This window comes from Lutra lutra, chromosome 8, assembly GCF_902655055.1.
Source record: "Lutra lutra chromosome 8, mLutLut1.2, whole genome shotgun sequence".
NCBI classification, from domain to species: Eukaryota; Metazoa; Chordata; class Mammalia; order Carnivora; family Mustelidae; genus Lutra; species Lutra lutra.
The window spans coordinates 144,609,539-144,627,401 of NC_062285.1; the positions used below are offsets into that span (position 1 = coordinate 144,609,539).

The 17,863-nt window shown below is 48.5% G+C and overlaps 1 protein-coding gene and 1 long non-coding RNA gene across 5 annotated transcripts in view; one reads left to right on the forward strand and one right to left on the reverse strand.

Moving 5' to 3' along the window:
• SHANK3 (SH3 and multiple ankyrin repeat domains 3) overlaps positions 1–17,863 on the forward strand; it is a 71,894-nt gene that overhangs the window by 5,077 nt on the left and 48,954 nt on the right. For 2 of the 4 annotated variants that reach the window (XM_047739723.1, XM_047739726.1), the window contains exons 1-3: positions 15,000–15,156; positions 16,445–17,114; positions 17,499–17,702. In XM_047739723.1, coding sequence (XP_047595679.1) covers positions 16,815–17,114; positions 17,499–17,702 — 504 coding nt within the window. In that variant the 5' untranslated portion in view covers positions 15,000–15,156; positions 16,445–16,814. Of the gene's footprint in view, positions 1–14,999; positions 15,157–16,444; positions 17,115–17,498; positions 17,703–17,863 lie in introns of those variants that run through there. The other 2 variants (XM_047739725.1, XM_047739724.1) reach the window with 2 other exon arrangements.
• LOC125106119 (uncharacterized) lies at positions 7,985–10,005 on the reverse strand. Its single transcript, XR_007129232.1, has 2 exons — positions 9,458–10,005; positions 7,985–8,597 (listed from the first exon to the last, which is right to left on the reverse strand). It is a non-coding gene; the product is annotated as an uncharacterized LOC125106119 (long non-coding RNA).

Consider the following 17,863-nt stretch of genomic DNA (forward strand, 5'->3'; position numbering starts at 1 on the left):
ATCCAGGAAGGAGAAGGGAGCTCCAAGGAGTTGTACAAACTGGGAGGATTTTAGAGGCAGAAGAAAGGGGACAAGGAAGTAAAAAGAGTGGATTGCTTCAGGCAAGGTCACCTTTCTTTCCGGAAGGCAGGGGTCTCATCACACAGCCGACCTCAGTGGGCGGACCAGGAAATTCCAGACTGACTGGTTGAAATTCCACTACTGGGAGAGGCTGAAACTGCAGTTAGGTTAGGTTAGAAGTCTTGGGGGGCTTAGCAAAAGTGACCACATTTTGGAGCCTGTTGTTTCTTTTTAGCAGTGGAGAAAAAGACATCCAAAGACTGAGACATGAAGATACTGTGCTTCACCTGCTCAGTTGTCCCCCACGTGTCCTCTAAGAGGGCCTGGAGGACATCCCCCCATCACCAAGATAATAAAGGCTGTAGTTTGGAGAAGGGAGGGGAGCATCAACCCTCCTGAGAGGCTCTGGGGAGGCTGCTGTAGGGTGAGATGAAACAGAACGAGGAGATAATGGGGCGGCAGAGGCCATGCAGCTAGGCAGGTGTGGTCAGCATGATGGTCAAACACAGTGGTGTGGACTCAGAGACCATTGCATTGGCTCATTGGCCACGGAGCCACCCTCCAGGACACATAGGGGAGTGCCGGTGGAGGCTTGGGTGGTGCTGGAAGACCCTGGGTCTCAGGAACTGGCCTGCACTTGACTCACGATGCAGGAAAGTCGCTCCAGCTCCTCCTCCAATTCCTGGACATGAGTCACTCACAGACCCCAGCCCTGTGCCAGAGGGAAGACCTGGGGGAAACACGCAAGGCCATGCTAAGTCTTCCCTGTGGCCTCCCCTGCAGGGAGGTGCAGACTTTGCCAAGACTGCTATGCACTGGGCGGGGCGGGGGTGGGGGAGGCACTTGAAGCTCTCAGGGATTGTCGGGTACTGGTTTTGAGCTAAAGCCATTCCCCAGACTAAGTCCATCTCACGGTGGACACGGTGGCTATGCAAATTGATCGTGTGTTAATTTCCCCAGTTGTCAAGATATATCGAGCAGCCAGTGCAACACTACTTGCTGGTCCAGGCAAGGACTTCCAAGGCAGGCCCAGTGAGGCCTCTAGAACACCACTCGAGTATCAGCTGAGGAAACACCAGCTACTTTGACAGCTAACCCCCCAAGTCTCAGGAACTTAATACAACAGATTTTATTTCTTGTTTTCAGAAAGTCCAGTTTGCAACATTGGCAGGGATGGGGGGGCGGGGCTCTCTTCTCCATATAGTCATTTAGAGACCAGGACATAGAAGTGCTGCTGTTTTCAACATACCGATTTAAAGTCATCCAGGATACCTACCACCAGCAAGCAGAAGGGCGAAGAGAGAGCATGCAGGCTTGAGCAGGAGGCCTTTATGGGTTAGGGTTAGAGTAGCACATATCATTTCCACTTAGATCAGTTCCAGAGCTCTGTGACATGACCCTACCTAGATGCAAAAGGGGTTGAGCAGTGTGGCCTATTGGAGCCAGCAGTTGGGGCACAGCTTTCCAACACCTCAGTTTGTCAACTGTGGCAGAAGAGTAACTCCCTAGAGAACCAGTTCTACGGTATTGCTGGGGGCCGGGTGCGTTTCTAGAAGCGCAGACTAGATGCTTCTCTTTCAGTCCTTCCAATGATTTTGTAGGCACTAATCCTGGTGTATTAAATCCCTTTTTGGTCAAATTAGCTATGCACGATTCTGTAATCTATATCCAAACTCTAGCTTTTTCATTCAGTGAGATGAGAGGTTGGGGAACTGGGGGGCCAGTGTGTAAGGGATCACTTGGAGGGACATGGGTGATGTCAGAACTTGAGGTGTTAAAATCCTGGGGTGCTTCAGCGGCTTAGTTAAGCATCTGACTCTTGATTTCAGGGTAATGAGTTCAAGTTCCTAGTTGGGCTCCATACCCAATGTGGAGCCTGCTTAAAAAAAAAAAAAAAAAAAGATGCCAAAATCCTAAGTGAATGAGAGGACGTAGGTGACCAGTTGGGACCCATTGGTACAGTGCCATATTCCTAGTACCTCATATTTTGGGGTCTGTTTGTGTGTGTATAGGTCTATAATAAACATTTTAAAATGTAGAATGTCCTTCTGTTATTTATGCATTCATTTAACATCTGTCCAGCAAACAATCATTAAACACTTATGTGTGCTGACTGCTGTGGTTGAATAAGAAAAGCATTTTTGGGGCGCCTGGGTGGCTCAGTGGGTTAAAGCCTCTGCCTTCAGCTCAGGTCATATCTCAGGTCCTGGGGTCGAGCCCACATCGGGCTCTCTGCTCAGCAGGGAGCCTGCTTCTTCCCCTCTCTCTGCCTGCCTCTCTGCCTACTTGGATCTCTGTCAAATAAATAAACAAAATCTTAAAAAAAAAGAAAAGAAAAGCATTTCTGAGGCACCTGACTCAGTAGGTAGAACATGCACTTTTTGATCTCGGGGTTGTGAGTTCAAGACCCACACTGGGTATAAAGATTACTTTAAAAAGTTAGAAAAAAAAGATTTTCAACAACATAACCCAATGCAAACCACTTGGAAATGTTCACTAGAATATAATTTGCCTTCTTTTAAATGTATGTAGCTGAGCTTGAAAGAAAGCAAGGGATATCCCCAGAGACACTAAATGAAATGGAAACTAAAAGCAAGAGGGTAAGAAAGCATGTTATCGGGGACATTCTCAGGATTTTTAAAGACCCATAACTTCAGCGATGGGCTAGAAAGACTAGAAAAAAAATTTGATTTTCAAAAAAGAGAAAAGATATTGTGATGATCTCACCACAAGATGCAAATACAATCTCTCCTCAGAATTCATAGGCATAGACTTACCTTCAAACGGGTGTGGGTTTTAAATATATATTACCTGGGTGGTTTGGAATTGAGTTGAAGTCGTTGTAGGTTGGCAGCATGGGGGTATTTAGCAGGAGCAAATGCAAATAATCTCTGGAGGACCACCGTCTTAACTCAGTCTCTCCAGGTTCTCACAGATTGGGTTAGCCAAACATGAGGTCACAATCTAAAATCATAAACCATATAAGTGTGCTAAAAATGTTCACAGAGATAAAAGATGCAATTGAAAACCTGGACAAGAGATGAGAAATGGTCGGAAAGGATCTGGAAAAAAAAAAAAAAAAAGGAAAGACTTTGATAGATTTGAAAATGAACAAAGTATAACTTTATTTTTTAAAGATTTATGTATTTATTTGCGAGAGAGAGAAAGGGAGGGAGAGGCAGAGAGGGAGAGAAAGAGAATAAGCAGGGGGAGTAGCAGAGGGAGAGAGAGAATCTCAGGTAGACTCCCCAATGAGTGTAGAGTCTGGTGCAGGGCTGGATCCCAGGACCCTAAGATCACGACCTGAGCAGAAATCAAGAGTCAGGGGCGCCTGGGTGGCTCAGTGGGTTAAAGCCTCTGCCTTCAGCTCAGGTCATGATCCCAGGGTCCTGGGATCGAGCCCCGCATCGGGCTCTCTGCTCAGCGGGGAGCCTGCTTCCTCCTCTCTGTCTGCCTGACCCTCTGCCTACTTATGATCTCTGTCAAATAAATAAATTAAAAAAAAAAAAGAAATCAAGAGTCAGACACTTCATTGACTGAGCCACCCAGGTGCCCCCAAAAATATTAACTTCAGAAAACAAAAATAAAATTGAAATTTCAGTAGGCAGATTAAACAGCAAACTAGACACAGCTGAGAATTATTGAATAGGAAGATGGCCCTACAGAGACACCTGGGTAGCTCATTCAGGTAAGCGTTTGCCTTCAGAGAGACCTGATCCTTGAGATCAGGTCATGATCTTAGGGTCCTGGATCAAGCCCTGCATTGGGCTCCCTGCTCAGGGGGGAGCCTGCCTCTCCCTTTCACTCTGCCCCTCCCCCTGCCTGTTCTTAGGCTCTCCCCCTCTCTCTCAAACAAATAAATAAAATCTTAAAAAAAAGAAAAAAAGAAGATGGGTCTACAGAAATTACCCAGAATACAAAATAGGCTGGGAGATGAGAATATTTTAGAATGAGAGGGTCTAACATATTTAAAAATTTTTAAATCTTCAAAAAATTTCATACCTTATAATTTCATTAAATGTATTCACAACGTTGTAGAACCATTACCGTTATCCATTTCCAAAACTTTTCATCATACAAAACAGAAACTCTGTACCCATGAAATAATAGCCACCTATTCCCTCCTCTCCCAGCCCCAGAAATATCTCATACAAGTTGATCACACGTTTGCCCTTTTGTCAATCGGTTATTTCACTTCACATAATGTTTCAAGGCTCATCCATGAGATCTAACATATTTTTACAGAGGATACTGAGGAGATACAACATTTAAAAAGATGATACCCGAGAAGTTCCAGATTCGATGAGAAAGATGTAGGCCCTAAGACCCAGGAGTCATAACAAACCGCAAACAGGACAACTAAAACCAAAACAGCACCTATATGTAAATTGAAATTGAATCATATTAAAGACAGGCTCTTAAAAGCACCCAGAAAGAACAAATTACCTACAGAAAGAATAACAACTTAACAGCATTTATTTCAATGTCAGCAGTAGAACCCAGATGACAATAGAATCGTAAGTTAAAAATGCGGAGTGTAAACAACTGTTAATCTAGAATTGTATATGTAGGTTGACAGATTGCTAGCTGCCTATTCTAATATCCATCATGCCTTCTTCCTTATTAACAGAGCCCTGATTTTTTTTTAAAGATTTTATTTATTTATTTGACAGACAGAGATCACAAGCAGGCAGAGAGGCAGGCAGAGAGAGAGAGGAGGAAGCAGGCTCCCTGCCGAGCAGAGAGCCCGATGCGGGGCTCGATCCCAGGACTCTGGGATCATGACCTGAGCCGAAGGCAGCGGCTTAACCCACTGAGCCACCCGGGCGCCCCAACAGAGCCCTGATTTTGATGATGGGGGGCAGTCATGTGTTCACCTAAGAAAGAACTTCATTTCCTAAGCTCACTTGCAGCCAGACTCAGTTCTGGCCAATGAAATAAAGCCGAGTTATTGAGTAGGGTTTCAAAAAAAAATCCTTAAGGAGGTCAGACATCTGTTCATGATGAAAAGCTCTCTGCAGATGACAACTAGAAGAGGACATTCTAAATCTAGTAAAGGCCATCTACCAAAAAACCTTCACGTAATATCATACTTTATGGTGAAATATCATACTTTCCTCCCATGACTGAGAGCAAAGCCAGGCTGCTTGCTCTGACTACTTCTGTATGACACTGTATTGGTGGTCCCAGCCATTGGAATAAGGCAAGAAAAATAAATAAAATGGAGAAAATTCAAAAGAAATAAGTATTTTGTTATTTGCTGATGACCTGATTATGTAGAAAATCCTGAGGAGCCTATAAAAATGCTACTAGAACTAAGTGAATTTAACAAGTTTACAGGCTACAAAGTTTATATATAAAAATACATACTTTTTAGTAGATAACTTTTTTTTTTTGGCTAGTATACTGGATATACTATACTAACAACAAACAATTATAAAATGAACTTAGGGGTGCCTGGGGGGCTCAGTTGTTAAGCGTCTGTCTTCGGCTCAGGTCATGATCCCAGGGTCCTGGGATCGAGCCCCGCATCAGGCTCCCTCCTCAGTGGGGAGTCTGCTTCTCCCTCTCCGACTCCCCCTGCTTGTGTTCCCTCTCTCACCGTGTCTCTCTCTATGTCAAATAAATAAATAAAATCTTTAAAAAAATAAAAAAAAGGGGGCGCCTGGGTGGCTCAGTGGGTTAAAGCCTCTGCCTTCAGCTCAGGTCACGATCTCAGGGTCCTGGGATCGAGCCCCGCATCGGGTTCTCTGCTCAGCGGGGAGCCTGCTTCCCTCTCTCTCTCTCTCTGCCTGCCTCTCTGCCTACTTGTGATCTCTGTCTGTCAAATAAATAAATAAAATCTTTAAAAAAAATAAAAAATAAAAAAGGAAATGAACAAAGAAAAAAAGAGACCAATAAAAAACCAGTACTAACTGTAGAGAACAAACTTGATGGTTCTAGTAGGGAGGGGTATAGGGGGATGGGTGAAATAGGTGAAGGGGATTAAGAGTGCACTTATCACAATGAGCACTGAGTAAAGTACAGAGTTGTTGAATCACTGTATTACTGTACACATGAAATTAACATAGCATTACATGTTAAAAATAATAAAAAATTCTAAGAATAAAAAATGAAATTAAATTTTCACTTGCAATAATGTGAAATAACAAAATTCTTAGGCATAAATTTAACAAAAACGTGTAAAAATTCTACACTGAAAACTACTAAGGCTTGCTGAAATAAATTAAGGAAGACCACAAGAAATGAAGAGATTTACCATGATCACACGTTAGATGATCCAATATTGTTAAGAATCCATTCTTTCTAGATATACTTATAGATATAATTCAGTACCACTAAAATTCCCATCGGGTTTTTAAAAAAATTTGTAGAAACTGACAAACTGATTCTAAACTTTATACAGAAATGAAAATGACCTATAACAGCCAACAAGATTACAGGAAAAGCAAAGTTGTAGGGCTTATAGTACTTGATTTCAAGACTTCACAGAAATTAAGAAATCCGGGTGCCTGGGTGGCTCAGTGGGTTAAAGCCTCTGCCTTCGGCTCAGGTCACGATCCCAGCGTCCTGGGATTGAGCCCCACATCAGGCTCTCTGCTCAGCAGGGAGCCTGCTTCCTCCTCTCTTTCTCTCTCTGCCTGCTTGTGATCTCTGTCTGTCAAGTAAATAAATTTAAAAAACCTTCGGAGAAATGAAGAAATTTGGTATTAGTGAAAATATAAATGTAGGTTGAAGGAAAAATCAGGAACAGACCTGCATATATGTGATCAACAGATTTTCCACAAACGTGGAAAGGCATTTCAGTGGAAAAGCAAAGTCTTTTCAAAAATGGTGCTGGAAGGGTGCTAAAGCAGTAAGACCCATAGAGACAGAGGACAGAATATTGGGTCCAGGGGCTAGCAGAGGGGGAGGGAGAGTTACTGCATGACGGGCACGGTTTCTGTGTGGGGTAATGAAAAAAGTTCTGGAGACCGAAGGACTGCGGAGATGGTTGCACAATAATGCAGATCGATGTAAAGCCACTGAGCGAGACACTTACAGTGGCTAAAAGGGTGTATTTTATGTTATATATATCTCACCATAGTAAAAACTATTTTGAAATAATTTGAAAAGTGGCCCAAAACAAATGGACATCCCAAAATGGAAAACACAAATATCAACCTTTTTTGACATCACAGATAAAAACTAATTTGAAATTAATCATAGACCTAACCTGTTGGAAATAAAACTTTCAAGATGAAAACACAGAGGAAAAGTTTTGTGATTTTGAGGTAGGCAAAGATTTTTTAGGACATAAGGAATAATACAAATAAAAGAAAAAATGTAAATTGATTCTATAATAATGAAAGTTTTTTATTCTTTGAAAGAAAATGCTTTTGAAAAGGCAAGCAACAAAATTAGAGAACTTTAGACAAAAAAGCTTCTGTCCAGAATATATGGAGATACTACTAAATTTCAGTAAGTCAAACTACTTAGTTTTTTAAAAATGGGGGAATAGACTCGAACAGACATGTCACCAAAGAATACATGTGAATGGTCTACAAGCATGCCAAAAGAGGCTCGACATCATCAGGGAAATGCTGATTTAAACGACAAGGAGATATTGCTACCATCCATTAAAATGGCTACAATTAAAAAAAAAAAAAGTCAATGCCAAGTGTTGGCAAGGATGTGGAGGAAATGGAAGAAGTTGGAATTTAAAATGATATTACCATTCTGGAAAACTGCTTGCCAATTTCTTAAAAAGTGAGCGTACGTCTATGGTAAGACATAGCCACTCTAAGTATCTACCCAAGAGAACCAAAAGCCATACAGAAACTTACATGCAAGTGTTCATAGCAGTTCTGTTCATAATCATTCCAAACTGTAAAAAAGTGTATATTTCAACAGATTAATTGATAGGCAAAATGTGGTATTTTCCTTTTTTTTTTTTTTAAGTAACTTTATTTATTTTGGTGGGGGGGAAGAGGCAGGGGGAGAGAGGGAGAATCCCAAGCAGGCTCCACCCTCAGGACAGAACCTGATGCCGGGCTCGATCTCACGACCCCCCTGAGATCGCAACCTGAGCCGGAACCAGAGTGGGACGCTTAGCAGACCGAGCCCCCCAGGGGTCCCCAAACGCAGTATTTTCCTACAGCGGAATCTCACGCAGAACGAAAAGAATGAAGAGTGAAGTTCACCCCTAGAAGCGCTTCCCTTGAGGCTGGAGGGCAGGGGTGGGCAGGTGGGAAGGTGCAGGGGCAGAACGGGCCGGCGCTGCCCTGTCACCCAGGAAGGCGACAAGGGGGGCTGAGACCTCTCTCGGCGACAGGCCCCTTCCCTGGCCCCGCGGGCTCTCCAGCTCCCTCCACTCCACACAGGGAGCAGACGGAGCAGACCGCACCCCCCTCCAGCGGGGCCCCACGCGCCGAGGTCGCTTTCTTCCAGCAGCCATGCGCGCTTGCGGTCCCCGGCACGCCCCGGTGGGCTTCTCTGTCTTCTGATCCCGTCCGCCAGAGGCCCCTAAACCGTTGTTCCGCTTGCAAGGCCTGTGCCTGTCTTCCAACACAGGGATGGATTTATTATTTCAAAATAATAACACTACTTATTGTACACCTAAAAATGGTTAGGATGGTGACTTTGCTGTTATGTATTATTTACCATAACAACAAAAAACCCGCAGAGTTCTTGAATTGTCATTGACCTTTGCAGGGAAGAGTAAACTTGTGGGTAAAACTCATGCTCTTGAAAGAAAACGTAATTGGAATCCTAAATGTGAAATTAATTAGGCAGATATTTCTGCCCTTAATTTCACAGTTAAAATATTTAAAATCTTATGCTCTAAGAGTATATAACAAAGATCAGCCATCCCTTCACATCACTCTATATGAAGAATGCTCATTAGAAGGCACTCTGGAGATGAGAGAAACCAAATCAGAATTAGCTTTATGATGTTAATAAAAACTGTGTTCATTGTGTACCAGGCCTATGGTAAGCATTTCATATTCACTGAGCTCATCTAGCCTGCACAATGGCCCAGAAGGCCAGGAGCCAACCTTTGAACTGCGAAGGCAAGTGCTTGCCTCATGTCCAGCAACTGAAACAGGACCTGGCACGTGGCCAGAATAAATGGGGGAATGACACAATGCCGACCATCGTCCCCAGCCTAGCAGAGTGTGGCATGGTGTTCTGGAGACATAGGAAAGACAGAGGGAAGGTAAGAAGCTTTTCCAGGCCACGAGGGTATTTGGAGGCTGAGCTGGGATTTTAATCCCGACACCTGCTCCAAGGACAGACCTTCAAACCTGTCCAGTAGGTGGCCTCTCAACCGAGGAGGGAAATCTATTCGCTCTTGAAACCAAATTCAAGAAAAACTGAAGTGTTTTCAGATTTCAGGGCGTGTTTAGGGACTTACCCTTCAAAACCTCCTCTGTCCCCCGTATCTGTTCTTTCCCCACTGTTGCTCTCTTCTTAAGGCTGGAATCTTGGTCACCAGTAGCTATTGAGTTCCTGGCTCTTACGTAACCCAAGAGTGGAGAAACAGTTGTAAGAGGTAAAATATCAGCACAAGTGATGTCTGCGGGCCTCAGTCTTGAAGCATTTGCCCTTGTTTGGCTCAGGTCATGGTCCCAGGGTCCTGAGATCAAGCCCCACATCAGGCTCCCTGGTCAGTGGGGAGCTTGCTTCTCCCTCTTCCTGCTTGTGTGGTCTTTCTCTCTTTCTGTCAGATAAATAAATAAAATCTTAAAGAAAAAATCCTAGGGCAGGATTGTCACTTGCCCTGCTTGGGTCCCATGCCCACTGCCATGGTTTGAGTCCTGGGTTCTCTACTGTCCAGCCTGCATGACTTTGGACCCTTTACGTTACTTACTCTTGATGGCTTTTGGTCCCTCATCTGTGTCACAAGAACAATAACAGTGGCTTGCTCAGTGAATGACATGTAGCGCTCAAACACCTTAGTAAGGAATGGATTTTCATAATTCTTATTGCATTTTTTAAAAATTTAAGCAATTTTCATAAAGCTTTGTGGTGGTCTCTTTGTAGAAAACTCCCTGTGAGGTTGTAACCCTTGCCTGCCCCCATCAGTTTTGAGGTTTGAGTTATATTATTCTTTGTAGTCTCCAGGAAATTAATGTACAAGTAGTTCAGGGATAGTGGGACTCCTCTGAAGGGACACATTTAGGCTGCTTAGGGTCCCCCCATAAATTAGGCCCAACTAAGTTCATAACTTCAAATTACAAAATTTTCACAGAAATAATCTGCCACAAGTGAAAGTTGGTAGGCACCATAGATTAGATTAGGCAAGATTAGACCACCAAAAAGGTCATATGATAGAACTAAATTGACTAGAAATTTAAAAATAAATACTTTTTAAATAATTAAAGACAAGATATTTTTAAGTGGTATTAAGTAAAAAATGATAAAAGCCAATATAAAGAAAGAGTGAGAAGATCTGATAATGTACCAAATTGAGCTTCTAGAAATAGAATCTGTGGTCATTGAAACTGAAAACTCTATGAAAAAAAAAAAATATGAGGAGGGGCGCCTGGGTGGCTCAGTGGGTTAAAGCCTCTGCCTTCGGCTCAGGTCATGATCTCAGGGTCCTGGGATCGAGTCCTGCAGCGGGCTCTCTGCTCAGCGGGGGGCCTGCTTCCTCCTCTCTCTCTCTCTCTCTCTGCCTGCCTCTCTGCCTACTTGTGATCTCTATCTGTCAAATAAATAAATAAAATCTTTAAAAAAACCCAAAAAACCAAAACCAAAAACATATGAGGAGAATTAATAGCAGATTAAACACAAACAAAGAGAATATTAATGAGGTGGGAGTCAGAATTGGGAAATTACCCAGAACAGAGCACACACAGAGAAAAAAAAAATACGGTGAGGAAAATAATTGTCAATTTAGAAGTCTGCATTGCTAAACTCTCACTCAAGAAAGAGAGCAAAATAAGACATTTCAGAGACTGACAGAATTTCTAACAGACGTTCATTAAAAGTATCTCGAGCATGTGCTTTCCGGAAAAAGAGACTTCAGCCTTGAAGGAAAAGTGAGTGAAGTGTAAAGCAGCCTGGGCAGGAAACGAGATGATCAGTTGGGAAGCAACAACGGTGGGGACCAGCACCTGGAGGGGGAGGTGAGAGGTCACAGTGAAGGTATCTAAGTTCTTCTCATTCCGTAGAAGGGAGGTGGAGAGAGTAATTGTAGAATTTGTCAATTATGCAGGTTGAAAAGTGTATTTGCGAAAAGTGTAATTTACGAAAGTGATAGAGAATGCAAAACTTCCAAGCCAACGGGAGTTGAGGGAAAGGGGAATAAAGAACACTTGACCCGTCCAATGGAGGACAGAAAGGGAGAAAAAGGAAGCATAGATAAGACAGATGCCTATCTTAAAAAGATAGACAACACAAAATAAGATAGTAAAGATCTATTAAAACCTATCACCAATCATAATAAACACACCATTAAAGGCTGAAAACTACAAGATTGATTTAAAAAAAAAAAATCTAGCTACAGAGACTGTATATCAAAAGCATACTTAATATATAAGGAAAAGGATAGAAAAAGATATATGAGGTCAATACAAAAAAGGGCTATGTTAGATTAATTACTGGAAAAAAGAAAATTAAGGCAGAAACATTATTAGGGATAAAGAGCAGTAGTGTATAATAACAAAAGGAATAATTATCAGGAAGGTATAATAATCTTAAACCTCTTAGCTCTTAAAAACTGAGTCTCAAAAATATAAAACCCAAACTGGCAGATTTCGTGGAGATATTGCTAAAACCAATATCATAGTAGTGGGATTTTAACCCATTTCTTTTAGTAATTTCTAAATCAAGTAGATGCAAAATTAGAAAAGGCATGGGATATTTAAATAATACAGTTAAGAAGCTGGATATAACGGAGATTCTGTATCTGCAGCTCTCTATATCTCCTTGCACCCAACAATTCCTATGGAACAGATAAGAAACCTTTATAGAAAGAGCCAATGCAGCCACACTACAAGGAAAGTCTTCACACAATCCCAAAAGATCAGGGCTATGCAGACCCCCTCCTCTGACCATATACAGTAAAGTAAGAAATCAGTAACTAAAGGTTAGTCCTCCCTCCAAAAAAACCTATTATGCATTTGAAAATGTAAAGAAGCTTACTTTCAGCAATTCCCAAGCCCCAAAAATTGATATTAGAAAATCAGAAGAACGTGAAATTAAAAATACTACTTATCAATTCTTAAGGGACATTAACTGAAGTGCCACTTGGAAATATATAAACTTAAAAGCTTACTCTCAGAAAAGGGAAAGACTAAAAATTGAATTAAATATCCAACTTGAGAGATTAGAAAAAGAATCATAACACAATAAAAAAATAGAGATAACAGAACAGAGTAAAACCAAATAGAAAATACAGATGATTAGCAAAATAAAAAGCTGATTCTTTTAAAAAAATATTTATTTATTTATTTGGCAGAGAGAGAGAGAGAGAGAAGGTGCAGGAGCATAAGCAGGGGGAGTGGCAGGCAGAGGCAGAGGGAGAGGGAGAAGCAGGCTCTCTTATGAGCAGGAAGCCTGTTGTGGGGTTTGATCCCAGGCCCCTGGGGTTTTGATCCGAGCCAAAGGCAGACACTTAACCTACGGAGCCAACCAGGTGTCCCTAAAAAGCTGATTCTTTTTTTATTTTTAAAAGATTTTATTTATTTATTTGACAGACAGAGATCACAAGGAGGCAGAAAGGCAGGCAGAGAGAGAAGGGGAAGCAGTCTCCCCACTGAGCAGAGGACCCTGAGATCATGACCTAAGCCGAAGGCAGAGGCTCAGCCCACTGAGCCACCCAGGCGACCTAAAAAGCTGATTCTTTAGAAATAATTTGTATTCCCAGAAAAGTAAAACTTAGTGTATCAGACTAGGATGAAATGGGACCTAAATATATTGACGGACATTAAATAAGTGGAGGGAATCAAACTTAGCCCCAAATGACACCAGCCCCAAACAGTTTGACAGTGAGCTCTACATCCGACATCCGAGGGTTCCTGTCTCACACGAACTGCTCCAGATTTTGGGATAGGGTCTGAGCTGCAGAGAAAGTTGGGTATGAAGAGCTTGTGGGTCGGAGCTTTGGAGCCCCCACTGTGTCCCGGGCACTCCTCCTGGGCCACAGACACAGGAGGGAACCACAGTAAACGGTAAGTAAGTTAATTTGAGTGTGTTAGGACAGGTGCTGTGGAAGAAAGAGAACTAGATCAGAGGGAGGCGGGTGGAGGAGCATGGGAAGAAAAGTGCGGACAGGAGAGAAGAAGGGCAGTCAGTGGGGGGCTAAGCACGGAATGCCCCACCAAGTTGTCATGGAAGCCGAGGGGGAGTGGGGGAGCTGGGAGGAGCTGCTGAGGGAGGGCAGAGTTGGGATTTGGGGGAGGAAGCGGGCCCCAGGAGTGTGAAAGGAGGGAGGGGCAATACCAGGAGGTGAAAGGAGGCCATAAACTGTGCCCGGAGAGGAACCCACCACAGAGGCCAGGAGGGTGTGGACCACAGATGCTGGAAGGGGGCTTAAGAATGTGAAGGTGCCCGGAATTAAATCAAGGCTACCAGACGACTGAGGTTTGGGAGGTCAAGGAGGAAGAGGGCACAGGGTGGGGTGGGGTGGGGCAGTCTGTGGTGAGGCAAGGGCCTTTGTGTGGCCTGTGGGCCTGGGCCAGCTGCATGGTTGTGGGTTAGGGGCCCATGCCGGGATGTGCCAGGCACTGTTCTAGGTGCTTTGCCCACATGAATTCCCCAAGGCCCTGTGGGGCCCGTTTGCGTCTGAATATGTGTGGTGAGAGAATGTAGGAAAGAAACAGTGAGGGTGAGAAACATTTTTCTGGAATCTTGGCCTGGATGGAAGGAGTGGGAAGCAGAGGGCCATGGGTCTGGTGACTGGACAGAGACATGAGTGAGTGCGGAGGGGCTGGGCTGGGACAGGGAGGTGGGCAGTGGGAGGCAAAGGGTGGCTCTTCCCCCGGGAGGCGGAGTTTTGCTGAGTGAGGGGCTGCTCAGGAGTTATGGGGGGCTGGTGAGGGGCCTGGTTCTTTTATTCCCAACAAAATAAAGGGCAAAGACACCCACCATGCTTTGGCTTCATCCTCTTTAAACCCACCATGCTGCGGGGATGGAAGGACGTAATGTGGGTTAGGTGCTTCTGGGTTCTGTTATTTTTGCTGTTTGCTGGGGTGGTGGTTAGAGCGGGGGGAATGTGCAGGCTTGGAACTCATTCATTATGTGCCCGTCCTATGTGCCAGGCACTTTGTGCAACCAGGACAGAACCGAGCAAGGGCTCTGGTATCTCCTGGGGCAGTGCCGGGCCCACCTAGGCCTGGAGACCAGAGATCTGTTGGTTGCCGATTAGCAAAAAAGGAGATTTTACCCTAAAAGATTTTGTGGCTGCACTGCAGGGCAGGCAGTAGGTTGGCGGGGGGGGGGGGGGGGGGCGCTGGGAGGCTGCAGGGGCTCCCTTGAAGTCCAAGCTGGGTGGGCAGCTTGGCAGGGCGAATGCAGAGGTCTGGGCTGCTGGGACTGGTGGTGAGGAAAGGCGCACCCTCCTCTTGGCCTCCTGCCTTCATCCCCCCGAACCAAGCACTCTAGCAAGCAGGTTCCTGGCCTAGCAGCCAGCCACAGAGGGATGAAAGGCCGGGAGCTGGGAGTAAAGGCAGCTGGGGTTTGTGGTGGGAGGGCTGGGGAAGGCAGGGTAGGAAGGAATTGTGGGTCTGGTGACTTGCTGGGGGATGGGGGCAGGAAGGTAGTGGAGACAGGAGAGGGGCTGGGAAGCAGCAGTTTCCTCTCTCTAGGGCTGGGCCACAGGAAATCCAACCCTCACACTTCCCAAGGTGCTTCCTGCAGATAAAGTGGCCTTCTGACAGGCCCCTTCCTGCTCCCCCCTTTCCCCAGCCCTCCCATCCTGCCTCAGTCCCCAGGGGACCCTCAGCTCCCCCACTATGGCCAGGCCAGTGGCCTTGGGAAGAGTCTGGACAAGGGGGTGGGAGGTCTGGGCATCCTGGGGCCACACTTCCCGGCAGGGAGGGTCCAACCCGGCTTGAGGAGAAAGCAGGACCAGACCCACAGACAGCGCTGGAGATTCGACTCTGTGGGGTCAGTGGAGTCCTGGAGGCAGAGATTTTTTTCCTAAAGCGGTAGTGGATGGAAGAGGAGGGAGCCAGGGCTCCCTCAGGGGTTAGGGCTGGTCCTTGGGAAGAGGGCCTTGCTCTGGGGTGATCAGAGATGCTCTGTTGGCAGAGGGGTGGATATTGGGGGGGGCTTTGTGGTAAGCAGGTAGTTGTCAAGGTGGCTCTGTGGGGAGTGGTCTGTTCTTGGAGGGAGTGCCAAGTGCTGTTCTTGAGGGGTTAGGGTGTTTCCAGGTTGTCAAGGGGAGGAGTAGGGAGGTTTTTCTCTGTGTAGGGGGTTCATTCAAGTTTATTCCTGGGAGCCTCGGGGGATCCAGGGCTGTTCTAGGAGAAGGCTGGGGAGGTTGGGGGGGGGGGGGGCGCCCAGGGGCTCTTTTCTAACGGGGACCAGAGGCTGGGTCATGCTTGGTTGTTCCGTGAACATTATCCAGTGAAAGGGCGAGCAGCTCCGCTATGGGGTTCAGGGCCTTTCTTTGGGGGCACAGTCAAGGCATGTTGGGGAGTTCTGGGGAAGTCAGGAGCTGTTTCTCGGGAGCTCAGGGATATTCCAACAGTTAGGGGCTGCTCTTTGCTCTCAGGGGTTTTGAGGGCGCAGGTTTCGCAGCACTGGGGTAGTTCTGTGCGGTTTATCAGGGTGGCGGGGGGGGGGGGGTGAAATGCTCCAATGGGGCGGTGGTGCCTGAGCTAGTTTCTTTACTGCGCTCCCCTCCTCTCCGCCCACTCATCACCCCCCCACGTTGCCACGACAACGTAGAAAACTAAAATTCACTTCCCCATGCAGGTGGAGACTAGTAGCGCCCCCTCCCCTGAGCCTGTCCTCATAGGTCGCGCCCCCATCCTGTCGTCGCTAAGGTGACGGGAAGGGGGAGACAGGCGTTGGTCTAGGCAGACCACAGGGCCTGGAGAGTGGGGAGGACGAGGCGGCCGTGGAGTCCAGAGCGAACTCCCCAAACTCGGCTGGGGATGCCGGCAGCCGCGCTGAACGCTATTTAGGGTGGTCGTAAGGGTTAAGTCGGAGGGTTAACTGGCTCTCTCTGTGGGAGAGCCCCTAGCCCTTCCCTGGCCCCGATGTCTCCTCCGTCTCACACCCAGGACTGGGTCAGGGTTGGTCACCGTCATCTCCCTCGGGCCTTGAGTGGGGTAGGGAGGTCGGTAGAATGGGGGAGAAGCTGCCACCTCCGGAAATTAATTCTCCCGTTTTTCTCTCCCCTTCCCGCCCTCTCTGGTCCCTGTGCCCAACGCGGACCCCACCCCAGCCTCAGGACCCCCGTCTCGCGGAATCTTCCCCGGTGGTCCGCGGATGCTCGCACGCAGCCGAAGGGCGGCGCGGCCCTCGCGGCTCAGCCACTCCCCCCACGCCAAGGCCTAGGACTCCCCACACCCCCCGCGCAGCCCCCAGGGCCCCCGCCCTGTGGGGCGGCCGAGGCCCTCCGCACGAACCCTCCCACCTCACCCCGGGGACCCGAACAGTCCCCCTCGCCCCCGGTCCCCGGCTGGCCCTGAGCCCTCCCGGCCCCCGCCTCCGGCGCGGCCCCCTTGCCACCCCCGCTTCCCTCTCGGCTCAGGCCCCCTCCCCCCGCCGCCCCCGCCCCCGGGGAAGGCAGGCGCCGAGCTGAGCCGGGGCCGATGCAGCTGAGCCGCGCCGCCGCCGCTGCCGCCGCCGCCGCCGCCCCTGCGGAGCCCTCGGCGCAGCTGTCCCCCGCGCCGGCCCCGGCCCCGGCCCCCCCCGGCCCCCTCCCGCGCAGCGCGGCCGACGGGGCTCCGGCGGGGGGGAAGGGGGGGCCGGGGCGCCGCGCGGAGCCCCAGCGCGCTCCGCTCCCGGCCGCGAGCCGCCCGGGCTCCGGCCCGGGCGCCGGCGCTGGGATGGACGGCCCCGGGGCCAGCGCCGTGGTCGTGCGCGTAGGCATCCCGGACCTGCAGCAGACGGTAAGCCCCACCGCCCCGTCCCGGCAGCGCCCCCGCCCTCCTCGCCCAGCCCCCCGCAACCCCGTCCACCAGCTCCCCCCCCATCCTCCCCACCCCCCGCGCGCTCGGAGGCGGGTGCCGGGGCCCCCCGGCCCGCGGCTACTCACCCCTCCCCCGCCGCCTCCGCGGAGACCCTCCCCACCACCCGGGCGGGGGCGGGGCCCGGGGAAGCACCGCCCTCGGGGCGGGTTCTCGCCCTCTGGACGCTGAGGCGCCGAATCCCGGGTTTGGGCTCGGGAGCCCCGGAGTCCTGCCGGGGCTCCCGGGACTTGGTCCCCTGCGCCGGGCCGGGCGGGGCCGCGCCGCGCTCATGCGGTCCGCACTCATGATCCCGCTCCGCCGCAGAAGTGTCTGCGCCTGGACCCGGCCGCGCCCGTGTGGGCCGCCAAGCAGCGCGTGCTCTGCGCCCTCAACCACAGCCTCCAGGACGCGCTCAACTACGGGCTCTTCCAGCCGCCCTCCCGGGGCCGTGCCGGCAAGTTCCTGGACGAGGAGCGGCTCTTGCAGGAGTACCCGCCCAACCTGGACACGCCCCTGCCCTACCTGGAGGTGAGCGGCGGGCGGGGGCGCGCGACCGGGGGCGGGGGGAGCGCGCGGGGCACGACCCTGGAGTTCGGTAACGAGAGCCGTGAAGGGCACGGCCGTGAGGGACGCGAACCGGAGGAGTCGGCCAGGCGCGCGCGCGCGCGCGCGTGTGTGTGCGCGGGAGG